The sequence below is a fragment of the Girardinichthys multiradiatus genome, chromosome 14 (assembly GCF_021462225.1).
Source record: "Girardinichthys multiradiatus isolate DD_20200921_A chromosome 14, DD_fGirMul_XY1, whole genome shotgun sequence".
Classification (NCBI taxonomy): domain Eukaryota; kingdom Metazoa; phylum Chordata; class Actinopteri; order Cyprinodontiformes; family Goodeidae; genus Girardinichthys; species Girardinichthys multiradiatus.
Window position 1 is genome coordinate 25,757,977 of NC_061807.1, and position 19,217 is coordinate 25,777,193.

At 38.6% G+C, this 19,217-nt stretch overlaps 1 protein-coding gene and 1 long non-coding RNA gene across 3 annotated transcripts in view; one reads left to right on the plus strand and one right to left on the minus strand.

Annotated features, from left to right (window-relative positions):
* The window catches only part of LOC124880921 (RNA-binding protein with multiple splicing-like), a 54,635-nt gene extending 36,478 nt beyond the window's left edge, over positions 1-18,157 (minus strand). The window contains exon 1 of one of the 2 annotated variants that reach the window (XM_047386351.1): positions 17,667-18,157. In XM_047386351.1, the coding sequence (XP_047242307.1) occupies positions 17,667-17,729 (63 nt within the window). In that variant the 5' untranslated portion in view covers positions 17,730-18,157. The remainder of the gene's footprint in view (positions 1-17,666) is intronic. The other variant, XM_047386350.1, reaches the window with a different exon arrangement.
* Positions 11,111-15,671, plus strand: LOC124880922. Its single transcript, XR_007041502.1, has 4 exons — positions 11,111-11,521; positions 11,645-11,755; positions 11,879-11,954; positions 12,315-15,671. It is a non-coding gene; the product is annotated as an uncharacterized LOC124880922 (long non-coding RNA).
* Positions 18,158-19,217: the final 1,060 nt, after the last annotated feature.

Below are 19,217 nucleotides of genomic sequence, written 5' to 3' on the forward strand. Positions count from 1 at the left end.
AAGAGAGAGGGATTATGTATTTTTCATTAACCTCCGTGGTTATAAATAGCCACAATGGCTCTCTGACGGTGCCACAGGAAGTTATGAGAAACAGGACAATGAAGTTAAACAGTTACACTCAGACAGACTTTTTAAATACAGATAGAGATACGTTTCTGTTATGCAAACACAGTCCTCTCTGCATCTTTGTGGTCTCCTGTGTAATCTACAAAGGGCGAATCCCCCCTCTCAGTTCTATTCTCTGTTTTACATTTGAACTTTTCAACTTGCAGCTTAGGCTGGCATTGTTGGAGAATTATAATGTACTGTATATGTTGAGGACAATGGATGGGAGGAAAACCCAAACTTTGAGTCAGAGAAGGGGCAGAAATGCAGCAGAGAAACACTGTGATGACTGCAAAAAAGCTTTTAGGCATAGGAGGTGCTAATATCTTGTGCCAGGTGTAGTGATGAGTTGAAAATGAATGCAGGTTTATTTAAACTATGTTTATTAAAAAGAAACACTTTACAAAGAGCTTTCAGGCTCTCAAATACTATTTTCGGAGAGAAAGTGCACAACCTCCAACGATGCAAAAACTTAAAAGACGTAAGATGAGGCAGATGAAAAAGAGAAATGAGACATCTGTGAACTCATCAGGTGCAAGAGAGTTTGGCCTGCTTGAAACACTGCTTTGTGTGTGAGAGAGGGTACAGCAAAAACTAACTTAAATGGTGATTAGCCAGCAAACACGCTCTGACTGGGGATCACAAGGTCAACTGTGTTTTCCTTCTTATTTGTTAATGTATAAAAAACAAACATTCCTACTGTTTTAGACTGCAAGTGCATTAACAAATAGCATTCTCTTTGATGCACTTTGTTTTGAGTTTAGTAAAATGCAGAAAAAGGTTTGGAAGATTTTTGTGATGCATAAATAGGAACAATCTTGTCATTCCTGCATATAGTGTAGGATTTAAACCTATTGCTTCGATCAAGTAGCAAGCACCAGTAAAATCAGAATCAGAAAATCACACTTCAAAGAAAATTGCTATCTTGTTGTTATTTTTATTGCGTTTAATTATTTAAGTATAGTATTTATTGACAAACAAATATTCACAGAGTTTCGTGTAACATGTCAAAAACTAGAGACTGGAGAAGCAGTTAGCTCAACTGTGCCTGATGAGTTTTTTTATAAAAACTAGGGATGCACAATTGTTCAGCAGGGACTATATTTAGCTGAATGCACCACTGCAGACAGCTGATTTGCACTGGAATTATGGAGGACTTTATGGAGTGAAAATGAGGAAATTATTTGTAGTATTTTTAACACAAACTTTAAGTCAAAGGAATCATAGGAGGCATATGAAGCCTTTAATGGAAAGCTGTATTTTCTGTGGCAAATCGGCTTTTCCTGCACAGTAACATTCAGCAAAGTTTTTCTTTAAATCAGTTCCCACACTTCTTAGGTTCTGTCCAAGAAGATAAAAGTATAAGAGACTCACCTTATCACTTAAGTATACAAGCCAAAAGGCTTGTATTTTAGAAATACCCTTAAACTAAACAAGGGTATAATGATAACACAAACAGCATCAACAGCCTATACTACATATTGTACAAACCTCAGCCAGGAGAATGGCCATTTGTATGTATTCAACAGGTCTCCTCAAAATCTTTAAAATAATATATTCTTTATTTTTTATTTATATTTTGAAAAGAGGTTTGAGATGGCACAGTTGGTAGAACAGTGCCATTCAGCAAGAAGCTCCTGGGTTTGAATCCTGACCTGTAGTCTGTCTGTATGGAGTTTGCATGTCCTTCCACTGCATGCGTGGGTTCTCTACGCGTACTCCCAGCTTCCTCCACCAGTCCAAAACAGAACTATTAGGTTAAGTGGGTACTCTTAGGTGTGAGTGTGTCTTTGCTTGGTTGTTTGTCCGGTGATGGACTGGCAACCTATCCAGGGTGTACCCCACCTCTCGCTCAATGACCATTGCAGGCAGGCACCAGTCTTGTACAGGCTGATATTGATTTCTAGTTTTATTTGAGGTGTGACCAGCTGATTCTGCTTCATCTTACTAAATGCATACCAAATGTACATTAAATGTAACATCACTGGCCTTGAATGAAAAAATGCTAGTTTCTTTCACAGAAGTAGTAGTTCAATAAAACAGAAATTCAGTCTCATAATATGTTTAGCCTTGAATAAGCAGATATCCTTTATAAGTTATGAACAAAAAGCTTTCTGCATATTTTCGAAAGAAAACAGCTAAAATGGACAGTAATAGACTGAACAATGCTCCTTTTGGTCAAACTGTTATTTAAGAAGTTCTAATTTTGAGTCAGTATGCAACTCTTTTCATTTTCCAGCCTCCTCTGTCTTACAATGGAAAACCTGACTTCCATGTCTAAAAAAGGCTGGTGTGAACAACAGCAGCAGCAGCAGCTCTGTCCACACATGCAGATCCATTAGGACCCAAGCCAGGGTTTGGTAAACACAGACATAGCAGCATTATGGAGCACAAGTGTCGAGAAGTCCTGTCATGCTGCTAAAAGCAGATCTGGTTACAGCAAAACAGGAAATTCTGTAGTTACATGTAACTGTGGACCTATCTGTGCTTAATAAAGGGTCAGCTCAGAACAGAGTTGTTAACACATATCCAAACACATTGTATTATTCATTTAACGAAGCAACAGCTTTAAATCTCCTAAAGTATCCTTTTTTATATAAAAACAATACATACAAATAAGAAATAATATAAAAATGGACAATATGCCCCATAATTTAATTTTTAAACTCTATCCTATTCTTTAATATCAACAAGGCTTTAGGCAAACTGCAGCTTTGCACACAAAACAGATTCAAAGCTCTTAGATTCATTAGATTCACAACTCAAGGGACAAAAGGAGCGGCTGAACTAACACTACACCTCATTCCCAAATGTAACCTAATCCACACCCCCGAAGCTAAAAGCTGATCAACACATAAACAAATGCAGCTTAGCAACTGGGGGAGCAAGAGCATGGTCAGCGTCACCAAGCTCATCCAAACACAAACTAAAAAAAATTTTCCCCTATGGCAACTTTCTCACCCTTGCTCCTGTCTAATCAAGGTGACCTGAACCCTGTAGTGTCCTCATGTCACTTTTGCCTCAGGCAGATCTGTTTAGATCAACTCTAATGATGTTCTTCCTAAATATAAAGAAAGTCAGAGCACAATCAATCCGGCTTGGGAAAATCCAGGCAAAAACGTCTGCATGCAAATAAAAGATGAAATCTGAAATGGTGCTTCAAACAAGATGGATCCAGCAACGGGTCAGCTTGACCCTTACATGAGTCCATTCTTTGTTTTCTACTTATCTTAGATCAGGTCATGGGCGTAACAGGCACGCAAAACCAGACATTAGGGCAGCACGATATTAAGAAAAACATGCAGTACTATGGGTGAATGTAGTGACTTGCAATAAACAAATTATTAAAAAGTGTTTATCTCTTTCTGCTTTGGGTTTATAGCAAACATATACTGCAGATAATGGGTGGTCTATTTAGCTACTGGATAAAAAATATATACATTTATAATTTCCATCTGAAAAACAAGGTTTTATTGAAAAAGATATTTCTGACGGCATCTTTTGTGGCCTTGAAACAACTTGTAGTTTCCTAATAGTGCTACTTTCTGGTCCAAGCAGCTGGAGAAAAGTCCAGTAACTCTCTCAAAAAAAAAAAAGGGGTTAAACTATAGGAACAGTGAGATGGAACACCTGATTTACTTTGATACTCATGCTTGTCTGAAACTTACAAGAATGAAAACAAAGCAACAAATATTCTTGTCATTGCCAAGTTTCAGTGATAATAAGTCATGTTAAAGTAAAAAAAATTATCCACAACCAGATAGAAACTCGTCTCAGGGAAAGAATCAGATGTAGGCCTCAGACAGTTTTATTGAGACTTCATTAGTTAGTGTAGTTGTCTAAAAGCCAAAGTTCAATATCATAATTGTAACTTTAACAGGAAGTTGGCACATAGCATAAGAAATACTTATTCATCCAGTGATCTGTCTTGTCAGATATCATCTCTAATTGAACCTCATACCTTTAGTCGGAGATACTTGAAAACTAGACAAGTTAGGACACACGAGTACTCCACTGTCTCAGAACAATGGGACATTCTTGGCTGCTTCAGACCTCATTCCTGAGACTTCCTGACGTCAGCTGTTGTGATATATGATCTTTATTTTCCTGCGTGTCCGGTGTGGAGTTGACTGCACATGCCGGTTATAGGATGATCCACAGGCACATGTGTCAACAGCTCCTCACAGTATACATCTGCTGTTGATTACAGTGTCAGTGTATTATGCCGCGATCATGGTTGTAAGCAGGGCTTCCATGTTTGTGTAGTTTTATGATGCATTAAACCAAAATGAAGGTCATACCAGGGACTGAGCAGACAGTTATAGAAAACACAAAGTCAAACATTCTGCTACTGTTTCACAAGGTTTGTTATATTGGTTTCCTCGCAAGTCAAATACCTACATTACCGCAGTGCTGAGCAGCCGGGTTCAGGCCTTTGAATCATTGACCATTTATGGCATGTTCACACAAGCACAGAGTAACATGCAGGCAGGCTTCAATCAAAAACAGCAGCCTCTACCTACAATACGCCAGCTGAGTGCTGCGCAGCCGGCGTACTAGTGCAGTTCCTTGGCAACGTCCTCAGTACAGCAAGGCAGAGCTTGTAGCCCCGGGGCCAAAAACATCACATCCTATTAAGGCCACATCTGCAGCAATCCTGGGGGGATCCATGCACCTCTAATCAGAGATCCCTGACTCCACAAGCACCAGATGAGGTCACCACCTTATTGGCTCTCCATCAATGCACCTTCCAGGTTTTCCTCTACCACTCTATTTATCTAGATTGAGGTGTACGGAGACGTGTTCTATTGGTCAAGCACCTTGCAGCTTTGTAGATAGACTAACCAATCATATTATTAAGTAAACCTGTCTAATTGCTTGTTACCACAAACAACAAATTAGCCACTTGGCATGATTTCATGATTTCACATTTAGGCATCTAGAAGTGGTAAAGATGACTTGTCAAATTTAAACCGAGCATTAGGAGGGTGAAGAAACTGGATTTAAGTAACTCTGAACGCAACAGCATGGATTTGGATGCCAAACGGGCTGCTCTGAGTATCTCAGAAACTGCTGATCTACTGGGATTTCTTTATAGACAATGGTCAGAAATAGAGAAAATATCCAGGGAAAAGCAGTTGTGTGAATGAAAATTCATTGTTGATTTCATAGGTCAGAGGAGAAGGTGCAGACTGGTCCACGATGATAAAAAGACAACAGTAGCCTTTCTATCACGAGTAAATAATAAAGACCTGTTACAGCAAAGACATCAGAATGTCATCTCTGAATACACAACATGTTAGACCTTGAAACAGATGGGCTACAGCCATAAAAGACCACATCTTGGCTCACTACTGACAGCTAAAAACAAGCAAACGGAGGCTGCAGATCACACTAGTTGACCAAAACAGATTGAAACAACATTGCCTGCTGCCTTATTGTCAGATGCAACATTCAGATGGTAGGGTCAGAGTTTAACGTAAACAACCTGAACGCATGAATCCATCAGTTGATCTAACAGCTTAGACTGGTGGAGGTCGTGTATTTTCTTGGCACATTCTGCAACCCTTTGTGCCAATTAAGTATTGTTTAAATGTCACAGCCTACTTGAGTATAGCTGCTGGCCCCACATTTGTTATTGTGTATTGGAATGAAGAGTGTAAAATTTACAGTGTGTTACCTCATTAGGACAGGATAAGATGTCATGGCATTACTGTGACCTTCTTTTCTTTTTGTCCATCTTGGACTAAATGTTTAAAGCACTATACAAAGTCTATGTATAACCATACAATCCTAGTTGCTATACTTATAATAGGTTGTCCCTTTTTAGTAAATATTAAAAACAGCAAAATTAAAGATACATTTGCCTTAAATTGTAAAACCTGGTGCTACAAGTAAATACACAGAGAAGAAAACAGTTTTTTCTTTAATTTTTAATGCGTAATGCTTAGCTGGCCCCAAACCCACTGCGTAACTTTTGACCAAAGTAATTCAAAACTATAAAAAATTTAAAAAGCAAAGAAAACAACATAACTTTCCACTTATTAATAGCTAAAATCATTATGAAGTGAAGAAAAGCTTTCAAAACTTGTGCTCAGGTCAACGTTTTTCCAGCAAGGAAACATTTTGTTATGTAGTGAGCCAATTTGAAGAAGCTGCATTTGTATAATCAAACAACAGAAGTTATTAATGTGTCATTTCTATTCAGCTTGCATTGTAAGCTTTGTCGAATCTGCTACACCTTCCGTCTGAAAAGCCTCATTTTAATCTGCTGCACAGTGCGACTCCCTCATAAATTTGGTTTGACTTCGGTGGATTGCTATTTTGACCATTCAATCCGTCTGTAATGAGTGACACGACCTTGTTGCAATGTGAGAAGATTGCCACACATTTCCGTCTCACTCCTTGAATGAAGGTGTCAGACAAACAAGCGAATAAGACGGGGTTTCCTTTGAGCCAAATGGGTTTGGACACGGCTTTTACCCCTAAAAACAGTTTGACCCTTAAAAAAAATTTATATATTTACATTTAAATGCTATTATATTGAGAGTGAAGTGGAAATGAAGTAAAATTATTTGTTTCTTTGGACACAATTCGCCAGTAAAGCTGATTCTAATGTAGCATGGGTAGATTTCTGTTTTCAGTGAGTACTGTGGTCTTAAAAACATTCTATTAATAATAATATATACTTTATTGATCTCACAATGGAGAAATTGTCCTCCGCATTTAACACATCCCTTCGGGAGCAGTGGGTTGCCATTGTGCGACACCCGAGGAGCATTCAGGGGCTAAGGGTCTTGCTCAGGGACCCCGTGTGGCAGGCTGTGGGATTCAAACCAGGGTATTTGTGGCCTCTCCTTGACGCAAATGCCTTGCTCTCTAACCACTAGGCCACAGCTCCCACCATAACTGGACAGACAGAAGTTAAAGGCTCAAAAGAATAAAACCAAGCTGTTTTACATTCAGCCCTTCTCTTTCTGTTAGTCTCATCACTGAAAAAAGCTAACTTTGAGTCTTCTTTCTTCAGTACCTTTCTCGCTTGTTGTCAGCGCAACCATATTGTGTTCCTCTATGGTGCATTTACTGACTGGAGAAAGATTGTTTTTTTGAGTTTTTGACCTGCCACTCAAGGGTCAGGGCTGATCAAGCTGAAAAGCGGCTGACTCTAGACACCAGTCAATTTCTCGATGAATATAATTCCTTCAGTAAAGAAGACAAAACTCAGCTGTTCAGATGTCAGGCTCATAGTTTTACTTTACAAAGGGCAGAACAGCAGACAAAAACAAATATTCTTTGCAAAAACACTTTTGCTTTAGGGTTTTAATTTTGTTTCAGATTTCACACCACTGTGAACATCTGTTGAAGATCACACCTATTTAAACAGTTGACTCTCTCTCTGTTATTTCAGTTGACAGTAAAGGTAACCTAGACAGGACAATACTAATTTAAGTTCCAACCTGATGCTTTATTAAAATCAGTGCCATGTAAATGCATAAAAACACATTAGGTTAAAAGTGTTAATATTACCTTGGCTACATTACTATTGAGCTTATGTCCCACATAATTCACAAACAAATGATCTTCAGTATGTGTGCTGAGTTTTTTTTTCTGGTTATGTCGGTTGAGAAAGTAGTTTTAATTAAGCACATGAAGTCTTCAACAAACTGACATCTTGCTCCTGCAAGGTTTTCAGGCAGGGCAGTTTGCTGAAGTGCAAGGCTAATGTTAGCCTGTTTTAATGACATTCATTCATGATTTAGATTGCAACATATTTCAGTACAGTTCCAGTTAACAGTGAGCAATTTAAAAAATGTAGCACTTGACTCATGTTGAGCGGACTAAGCAGAGCATAGTCCAGGGCAAGCAACATGACACAGACAGCTGCAGCAGCTAATACAGTCTCTCTTTTACTGTGAGCATCATTGCAAAGGCTAAAAACCAATTCATGAGGTAAAACCCTAATTCATTGGATCAACAAAATATTGTGCACATTCTATAATTCAAGTCAACTGTGCAAAAATGAACCATGATTTTTTTAAACTGGCCACGCTAATGCCATGCTTTTACCTAATTAGACGATATTTACAGCAGTTATTTGCAATTTCTTATGGACGATTACTATGCAATATATCTGTGATATATTGTGATGTCCTAATAGACTGTGCTGCTTCGAAATTCAACAAAATATTCCATTAATGTAAAGATACATTGCTTTTATATACTCTTAGTTTCTGAATGGACAACAATCAAAGCTCACCCATTATCTTATGGGTGCAGAGGCCAAGTTGAGTTATCTTGCACCAGTTGAGCGCCTTGCTGTTAAGAGTCGCATTACACACCTCCCTCTCTCGTTGTCACTGCTCATTGTTGGCATCACTCTCCATCACCCTCATAGCTTTATTTCTTCATCTTCCACGTCAAAGAACGTGAGAAGTGAGCAACTGCAGGCCCGAGAGGTGTCAAACCACCATAAATGGATGAGCCGGACTGTCTGGTAATGACTTGAGTTTGTCAGGTCAAGTTTCACATTCAGGGTCAGAGGTCACAGGTTAGGCCCGGGTTGTTTTTGTAGGGCAGAGGTTAACTGCGAGATTGAGGGCACTCCAGGCGTAACGCCTGAACTGAGTGAGGAAAGTCCTCTGTTTTGTTCCTCCTCTCTAACTCCTACAAGTGCTTTTGACGATCAGTTACGACTCAGTGAAACACTGGAAATGTTCCAATAGATTAACCTTTAAAAGACATTTAAAACAAATGACCTAGTAGGCTTGCATTTTTTCTTCACTTGTTTTTTCCTTCCTGAATTTCATTTTGTTAATCTAGCCTAGAAACAAAAAAATGAATATGTTCCCTGAGTATTGTTTTTTTTTTTTAAGAATCAGCCTCTTGCTGTCATTTAAAAAAAGAGAAACACGTATTTCATTTTTTTAACAGATTTTCAGCCACACATCAGTTTGACTCCTAGATTGCCAGCTTAAGAGTTCATCAAAATCATTCCAAATTGGATTGATCTTTTTTTCCTTTCTGACATCTAATGAATCTCCATGAATGGCCTTAAAATTCCTAAGGGCTCATTAATTTGAACCAATCTCTGCTTCAGCGTTCATCAGCATCTCTTTTTGTTGCTGGTCGACCAAGTGAACACCTTAAAGCGTTTGTTGTGTTGTGGTTGGATGGGCTGAGGGTAAATTTGTCTGATGTAAGCGAGAACAAAAAAACCAGAAAACAAACAGCAGATCCTGAGTCATCTGCAACAAAGTGGGTGAAAACAAGATTTGTCACTATTGGTCAAGTCTTCATCATCATCCACCACAGTCTGTTAACCAGAGCTGTTAGTGTTTAATTTAGCCATGTTACACCACCTTCTTGACTCAGCATCGATGGTTTGTTTCTGCTTTGGTTTTCGTTTATTTGCAAAAGTCACAAGCCGTCCTTGATCTATATTTTATAGAACTACCGGTAATTTAATATAACGTTTATCATTCATTCATTTGATGATATATTTTTGGTAAATTTTGCAATCAGCCAACCCTTACAACAGTCAAAGTTATTTTTGTGGCCCTTTGGTAAAAATAACTTTTACATTATTACAACTGTATATGTGACAAAATGCTATGAAGTATTCTCACATTAGAAACTGTAAGTTTGCATGGACTGTATCTGCAAAAAAAATGTAAAACATAAACAATCTAATGGCTTTGCTTTAAAACAAAACAGCAACCCCTATTCCTACTACTGTCAAAATAAAATGACACGCTGAGTATTACAGTTAAAAAAAACATGTAAGATGTTTATTTATTCTTCCAAAATATAATCAAAACTATGGAATCAACACTGTATTGTGCAGAATATTCTTCTGGGGTTTTGCTCTTAATAGAGCAAAATAATTATAACAATATGATATTATCTGAGTCATTAGTTACGTTATCAGCTTTAGTAGAAACTGCTGTCAACTGTTAACAGAGATGCTGCCTGTGGGTTACCACCTGTAGTTTTAAGACAGTTACCTGAATGAAAGGTCCTTAATGTTTCATGCCATGACTGTCTGTGTTTTTGTGAGACGGGAAATATTGTGAAGCAGCAAAATTTGACTTTCCTGTAAGCAAGTCAAAAGTGTACTAGTCTTATTTCGGCCAGCTGACCTTGAGTGTGCAGCAACGGGTGGGGTAGCATCCCATAAAAAGGACCTTATGTCTTCACATTTATTGGCCCCTCTGATAAGGAAATGCAAAGAGCCTTCAAAGAATTTCATTTTCTATTACAGTAGCATCATCTCAAACTGAAAGTTTGGAAAACTCCAACCTTTAATTTAAGTACCGAGGAAAGAAAATACCATGAAGAATAGAAAAAAAATTGATTTTTTGGTAAAATCACCAGTTTATCAGCACCCATATAAAACAAATGCAGGATAATTTTAATTAATTTTTTTACTTTTTTAAGCTGGTCAGTGATGAAAAACACGTGACTTCCTATATACCAGGTCTATAAATATGACATCTGACACCCAACTTTTTTGCTGCTCTTAAAAATGGGAAAGATAAGGAAACATGCAATACAAGTAAGGCAGAAAATAACCGCAGGCCTAAAGTCAGCAATACATAAAACAGAGTAATAATTATAAAGTTCAAATCAACAGGATGACGCTAATGCAATAAAATGTTTTTTAAGGCTAATTAATCATATTTGTCCATAAATGTAGAGGGTGCTGGAGCTGATGTAGGCTTTGGTTCTACGTCAACTTGAATACGTTGGTGAGATCATTCTTGTGATCAGAATAGGAGGAGAGTGGGTTGGCGGTCTGGGCACACAGTTATGATTCCCTCCTCAGGTTCCACAACCAAAGCCGGCCCCTGATCTCAGATAGTTTTCAACCTACGGCCTGATAAAGGATAAGGGCCGCGTCCACCGGGACTTAAATGGATGCAAGCAGGATGGAAACGACGGGAGCTGATAGCTCTGCAAATTATAAACGGTGCCAGGGTGGAGCGAGGGAAAGTGGGAGGAAACGGCAAGAGAACAAGATAAAGGCAGAGAGAGGGGAGAAAAAAGGGTGGGACAAAGAAAAGACGGAAGGGAAGGAAATGGAGGGGAAGGGAGATAAAAGCAGCAGGAGAGGATGGATGGATGGAAGAAATTAGATAAAACAGTGAGTCTGAGAAGGAGAAATGAACATAAAAGGATCTCAATAGCAGGTGTGAAGACTGAGAGCATACACTCTACGCTGTGAGGCAGATAATTATAGCTCGTGAGTGAGTAATATTTAGTAAAGCTGACAGTATGACAAAGGACGGTAAAATGTCTCACATGTAGAAAAAAAGTTCACACTTCCCTCCGTCACAGCAGTTTTATCATGTCTTTAACTACAAAACAAAGATCTGACAGCGGAAGCCTTTAAGGGAAGCAGCACCAAATTTATTAGGTATATGTACTGATTTGAAAAGAAAAAGTCTGAGACAAGTAACAGTACTATAAATACATATGTACGGTTATTTTATTCTCACATCTGTCCTGATGCGGCTCTGCTTTCTTGTTGTCTTTTCAGATGTCTTTTGTCGCACTGCTGACAAATGGCTAAGATAAGATGACAATTCCCCTTAGGCTTTTATAAATAAACTTCAACCTATCAGACAGTCAGAAGGAGCAGGGTTTAACGGTTTGTGCAAGGCAGTAAAAGTGGCTTTTTGTTGTCTACCATACCCTTACCTCATTAAGTGTTTTATTTAACTTTTTTATATTGTGTTTATGTTTGAAATGTTTCTTTTTTGAATTCTTGCAGGTTTGATCTACTGTAGATCTTTTGTCTGGTCAGATTCTCCGTACGTTTGCGCCCTATCAAGCCGCCCCTGCCTCAGGTAACGTTTCATGTCACAGAGAGTTAACATATCACCGTGCCCTTTTCATAGATACATGCACACGCACATCCACAACGCCACCTCGCTGCGGATCGAGCTTCTCCAGCTGCGAGACTCCCCCCGCCTAAGACAAAAAAGAAAAAAAGGTCACGCTCGCTGCCCACATGACCTGCTATTTTGAAGAGGATACCCAAAGCAGGCCAAGCACAGCCCAATTACACCCTGAGGGAGATGCACCACGTTTGCTGAACTCGTTCGAGCAATATTCTCTGTAGCGTTGAGAACGTTCAACAAGTGTAAGAGGGTTCAAGAATCTTAGTTGGACCTTCACAACCTTCTCTTGTGATCTTTTCTGTGCAGAAGCTGAAGTTTGGTCCGTCAAAGCTGTAAAGCCTGAATGGATTTTCAACTTAAGCAGACATAAAACATCGAGAGGAGAACTGACAACAAACAGGTGAAAGGTCAAGCTTACATGGTTGACTTGCAGAGCTGAGATGCACTAAATATACTCCGTTTATCTGTTTCTCCACTAAATGTCAGAACACTGTGAAAAAGGCCAGACAGATGCCAGAATACCATGTTTGTTCTAACACATTATCAAGAATTCAAACATGTTTGATAAAATCCAGTCAAACTCCTTAAATCAGGCGATCAGGCTCTCACTGGCCGGCACCATTTTTTGGGTTTTCTTTCACATTTCGACCTGTTGAATCGGATTTTGTTAATCTAACAAAACACATACAAACACATTTATGCAAACTTTATTTAAAAAATGTGCAGTAACCTTTACCATACAAATTGTACTACAGATTCTTTGATAAAGGTAGTAGCTTTGGAACCTGCAGAAATGAAGGAATTACAAGATGATGATCATCCGTTTGCATTGAAGCAAAGGAACTTAACTTTATCTGACCTTTAATAAACTTCAAACAAAGAGGAAATCAGCAAACATCATGTGAACTGATGCATTACTGGATAAAAAAAAAAAAACACTGCCAGATTTCATTTTTGACCAAAAGAAACCGTTAATTACAGTAAGTTGGTTGAAAGATGACTACTACATGATTTCCTCGCTTACAAGAAAGACAAATGTGGCTGATTGGAAATATTTCTGGTTAAAAAAAACACAGACAGGAATGGCATCAAGCTAAAGGGGTGCCACCTCTTACCAATCACCTGGCACACAACCAGCTACTTACGATCTCTACTGAATTAGATATTCTGACTAGTTAAATGGCTAATATAAGCCTGGCATAATGGCATAATATTCTAATAAATATAGGCTACAGATAACTATAACTAGAGCTGCACTAATTTCCAGTTTTGCTTGTGATTTGGTTGAATGGCTTTTTTTTCTTCTATGGACATTAGCTCATGAAAGAGAAAGGAGTCTGCTGTAAGTACGTCCACTTCGAGGGAAGTGAAAGAGGGATGTTTAGTAGTGATAGTGAAAAACTGGTTGATTCAAATTTCTTGACGATTGGTGCATCACTAACTATAACTGTACTAATCAACATGTTAAATTTTCTTAGTAGAATTGGGAAGATTTGTTTGTTTTCTGTTTAAAATAAAAGAAATGTCATTCACTGTTGTGGGATGTTTTGTGTTAAAACTGTAAAAAAAAAGAAAAAAAAAGGGGGTATTATTTATTCAAGCTTATCATATCATGACAATGACACAGATACATACACATGAATCCCAATACTTTATATTATCTGTGATTAATCTAAATTAATGATCTCAGATCTCAGTTCCTCTGCATGTCCTTTGTCTTGAAATGTCACCTTTCTGATAACATTAAAGTGTGCTGAAGTTTCAGTGTTCATAAACATCCTTCCGCATTAAACTCAGTAAACATGCACGCTGTATTTTTCTGTCAAACTCTCCTCATATCAGATTAATGCGAGTCTCTTCTAGGGTACAGCCCCAGATGTCTTGTCCAAAAAAGGTCTGGAAAGAAGCCGCAGCAGAAACGTATCTCTGACAGTTACCAGCATGTCACCTCAACTTCATCAGCAGCCGAGTGTTGCAAAACATGAAGCATCCAGAACACCTGATAACCGCGCTTATCGCAGTAGCTCTCCAGATTAGATGCCGCAGGGGCTGAAACCCCCCTCCGCTTCCTTGCATACCTCGCCAGCAGACAGACCATGTTTGGTGAGCGCCGGTGCACGCAAGATAAACGTTAAGCATCGACGACGCGGGGTTGAGCAACGGAGCCGAGCTCGCAGCAGTGCTTTACTGGTGCGAATCAGTGATCCATTGAGGCGCAGAGTGTGCAAGAGTGGGGAGGGAGGGCGTGATGTTGTTCAGCATGTGAGAATCACACCAGCCAGGCTGTTGAACTTTGCCTCTTGTAAGGTTACAGTTTATATCTGGGCAGTTAAGATTCAAGGAAAAAGCTAATTTAAGAAGTGATGCAGAAAAAACCCAACTCTCCTTCCTCTTCGCTTTACTGTACAAACATCTACACCTCCTTGCAAACCTGTGCACAAGTGGACAAAAACAACCACCTAAAACTTTTCCCTCCACCTTCAGCTCATGCAACACAAATCATTGTAGCAAAGACAAAGGGGTGCTGTCTAACCTTCTGTTAATTTGTTTAAGTAAATGTAATTCTCCGCCAATCTGGATGAGATCCAAACAATTCTACAACATTAGATTCCTCTGGCTATTACTCTCCCTGGCTCAGTGTCTGGCTTTCACACAGACAGCTCTCATCTGGTGGCTCAGCACAGAATTTTAAACATCTGTCGAGCAAATCAAGATGCTTATCAGTCAAACTGGACAAGCAAACAACTATTTTAATCAGAAACTCCGCTAAAGATTGTAGTTATATTTCACCGATATTGAGTCAGGTGTTTTTGGGGGTTTTTTTTATATCTGAAACAATTTACCAGAGGTCAAGGTCATAATAATCGGATAGTATGTGGTCAAGATTTTAATAAAAATTGCAAAAGGCAGCAGAAAGTCCCTTACCTAGAACAGCTGCAAATCCTAACCAGATGTTTTAGCTCTAAGTCATAGTATGCAACAGTATGGTAAAATGAGCACAGGAAGAGCTAATTAACATGAATCAGATCCCAAAATGAGAGGTAATAAACCTTTTTTTGTCCTTCATTGAAAAACAAAGCAGCAGAATCTATTCTAATTTACTAGAATATTTGATTTTAGTGGGGGGTTGAAACTGACAAAGAAATCTGATTAAAAAAATAAATGTCCGTCAGCATCAAAAGCAGCATCTGTATTTGCGATTAAAAACCTACATTGTAGATGTCTAATTAAATGTTCCATTTCTAAAAAAAGTATAGTATGTTCAAACCAACACGAATGACAATGCAATCTGATGCTGCCTCAGATAAAAAATGTTTTTGCTATATTTGAATTTGACTATATTTAGGATAGAATTCAAAATGAATTGCATTAATTACAAGCTTGGGTTGTAGATAATTAGACATGTATTGACCTGTTTGTTTTGTAGTGATGTGACATGACACCTATTGTCAACTGGTGCTATAAAAATAAACTATACTGAATCAAATATACGTTGCGGTTAAACAATGGCTGTAATTTCAACTTGCAAGGACAGAACCGTGTTCCAGCGGATGGCCTTTCAAACAATCCACCTCCTGAGACCAGTGGAAGTTTGAACTGAACTTCTCAGCTTCAGAGAACTTTGTTTCGTATCCTTTACCTCATCCAAGCAGTGCTGTGTAAACTCCCTGCACCATAGTAACACCCCCCCCCCCCCCCCCCCACACACACACACACCCACCCCCCACCCCCTCCCTCCTCCTCAGCTCTGGACCAAATATGCCATTACATCAGTCGAGGCATGTTTGGTTATTCAGTTACAAAGTGACGGGCTTTAATCAGATTCACTCCAAAAGAAATATCTGGTGGGCCGAGCTCTGAAACAAAACGTCTCGGTCCTTTGAATGAAGACACATCTGTGCCAAAGCAAAGCAACACACAGCACACCTAATCAGAAGTACTGTTGAACCAGATTGTGTTTTTAAAAACAGAACCATTATCCTATCTATTATAGGAAAATATTACCTCACTTTTTTTTCTAGCACATCATTCTGTTGTGTTTAGATGGAGAAATAGGCAATAACTCTTTGTAACACAACAAAGGGTTATTGCCTACATGTTGCAGCAGCAGCTGTTTGAACTTCAATGACTCCTCTGTGCTTCACTGAAAACTAATTCACTTTGGCTCAGACTCTCTTTTCATAGTTATGTTCGGTGCTGTGTTACAGTAAAACCCGAGACTTCCTGCTTTGCTATTATTAATATTGCAAAATGTTTACATAAACAAGGTCGCGGTTTTCCATTAGGGTATGAAAATAAAAGCAAAACAATGTGAGTAATCTGGTGAAAAAGAAAGAAAACTGTAGAAGAACAAATCAGGAGGTAGTCTTTTCACCGCAAAACAAATAGAGATGTGCAAGAACATAGAAATGAACACATCTTAAAATTTTAATGACTTGGGAAAATTATTTAAAAACCACTTTGTTGCACTGTGAGCCCAATGTTGGGAACACTCCTCCCTAGCCTATATATGCGCAGTGACATCACAGCATGTATGGTACTTGCATGTTTTGGTAATTGAATGTTTTCGTCACAAATAGGTAACGAAATATTATATATATATATATATTGCTGTTAATTGATTTTTGCTTATAATTGTCTTTTTCGTCATCAAAAACGTGAGTTAAACTTGAAATTTTTTTGTTCAACATTAAAAACCTAAAATCACCAGCAAGGAGAGACTTAAAATTGGCCCATTTTTTCATACCAAGACAGGTAGCTAATTTTGAAACCATCATATACTGAGACTGTAGGAGGCGCTGTTTCCTCTCTACACCCTAGAGGTGTTGCCCCATGTAATTTTTTATTTCCAAACAAATGTAGATGAAGAAAAACATCCGAAATATACACATATCTAAAGTGTTGATAATTTTGACTCAGGATAAGTATTTAAGTAGAAAACACTGATTACTAAATACAGGCAGTGATATCACGGGATCAAGCAAATTTGGTTCAGTGCATGTTTTGGTAATTAGACATTTTCACTGGAAACTAGTAATAAAAAACAGATGATTTGGTTTTCATTTTAAAACTCTAAATATTAAGTTGAAATGCAAGCCTTTTTTTTTTCTTTTTAGTGGTCAAAACCAGTGGAACTAAATAAAATTTTGATTCATTTTCTTTTGTTTAATGAAAACGCAACTCATCCTTACCATATATGGGCTGTGACGTCATGAGCTGAAGCATAAACTTTGCCAGGGCAGGTTGGAGAGAGTTAACAGGAGAAAACATCTTTCGTTTTTTCTTTGCTTGTGATTTCTTGTTTTCATTCTTTTAAGTGTGAAAAGAAAATCGAACCACATTTTAAAAATTCCTGCTCACCGAAAACAAAATTAATATTTAGTATTTTAACACAAAGCCAAATAATCACTTGTTTTCCATGCAGTTTTTTCTGCAAAGAATAGAAGAATAGTAGAAGAATAGCGGAGGTGAACCGCCCAGAGGGTCTGGTGAAACTTTTAAAAGGTATAAACATACTTTTAAAATGAAGCAGTTCAGGTTTTCAGACAAGGAGGCTAAAAAGTGGACATTCTCAGGGGAGCGCTGGTTTGAACGCGTTTATTAAGCGTTAAAACCAGCAGCTCCTGAGCTCCAGGTAGGTTATATTGGCATACATACCTCCTCTTCGTGGTTGGTGAATTCACTCTGCTCGTTTTCCTTCTCTATTTTGTTGTTATTCATTCTGAGTCGGACTCTTTGTTTTTTTTTCCTCACTCGGAAGGTCGTCTTTTTTTTTTTTGTTGTTGTTGTTTCGCTTTGCCCGTCTTCTTCTTCTTCCTCCACAAATTAAATTAGAAAGCACCCTCCGACTGGACCCGAGCCTCTACCTTTTTAGTTCGGCGACATTAATGGTTTGTCTTGGTTTATATTTAATCGAAAGAGTGAAGAAAGAGGGTCAGCTGTGAATGGCGTTTGTGTCTAAGCTTTCGGATATTCCCTCAGCATTCCCTGGAAAGCTTTCTCCGCAGGGCTCCTCTTGTTGCTGTTTCCCCCTAATATGAAATACAGTTTAATGTTGAGCGAAGCGCGCCGCAGGCAAACTTCTCTCCCCATCCCACCGTCCGTCCCTCCGCGCGGAAGGAGGCGAGGAAGAGAGGGAGGGAGGGGTTTCAGGGTGGGGTAGAGGACTGGAGGATGCGCCGCTGCAGCGTTTATGGAGATTATCAACCGCTGGAAGAGCTACAGCGGTAGGGGGAGAAACAAATCTGCATTCATCACCTTTTGGACCAGCTGAATGTTATTTTAGTGAGCGAAACATTCCTGACATATTCTCCTAATGCGAGGGCCTATGTGGTTATTTTTTATCTGACTGCCTGTACAAGTTGTTGAGTGGAGGGGTGTGGACAAATAGGGCAATAAATATTTGCTTATATTGTCTCCTTGCGAACTTTTGAACTTAACATTTCTCATGTTACAGCCACAAAACAATCTTGAATGTACTTCGTTGATGGCTCATGCAATTGACCAGCACAAAGTAGTACATAATTGTGAACTGGAAGAAATTATAATTACGCCAAGTCTTGTGTTACTGTGTCTATCAGTTTTGCACGTCTACAAATTTCAATTTTGACTTATTCTTTTGTGCTAAGTCAAATTTGATTGAGAGTGTCTTTAAATATAAATTTTTAAGTCTTGTAAAAGATTCTCAGTTTGATTAAGTCTGTACTTTGACTGGGCCATTCTAATGCATATGCTTTGATCTAAACCATTTTGTTGTAGCTCTGGCTGTATGTTTAGGCTTGTCCTGCTGGAAGGAGAACCATCCTCTGAAAATGGAAGGAGTATGGCACAGCTGCAGACCTACCAAGACACAGCCATCCACCTTTTCTACATTAAACAGTTAAAATAATTATATTTGGCCCAACAGACGTTTAGCTTTTTTTTAACAACAGACACGTCTCCGAGCGTTTTTTAAATCAATTAATGGTAAACTTGAGTGGCAAAATAAAAAGTCAAAACATCCATTTTGTCACGATAATACATTTATGAGTCATACCCATGCAACAGAGCTGTCTTACAACTCTGTACAAAATTATTTACAGTAAGTGCAACACAAGTGTTGTTTTAATGCAGCCTTAGCATGCAAAACATCTCTCGAAGCTGCCTCTATGTTACAGATATTCTTCTTTTCAAAAACAACCTCAAAGTCAATGGGAGGTTTGAAAGGGG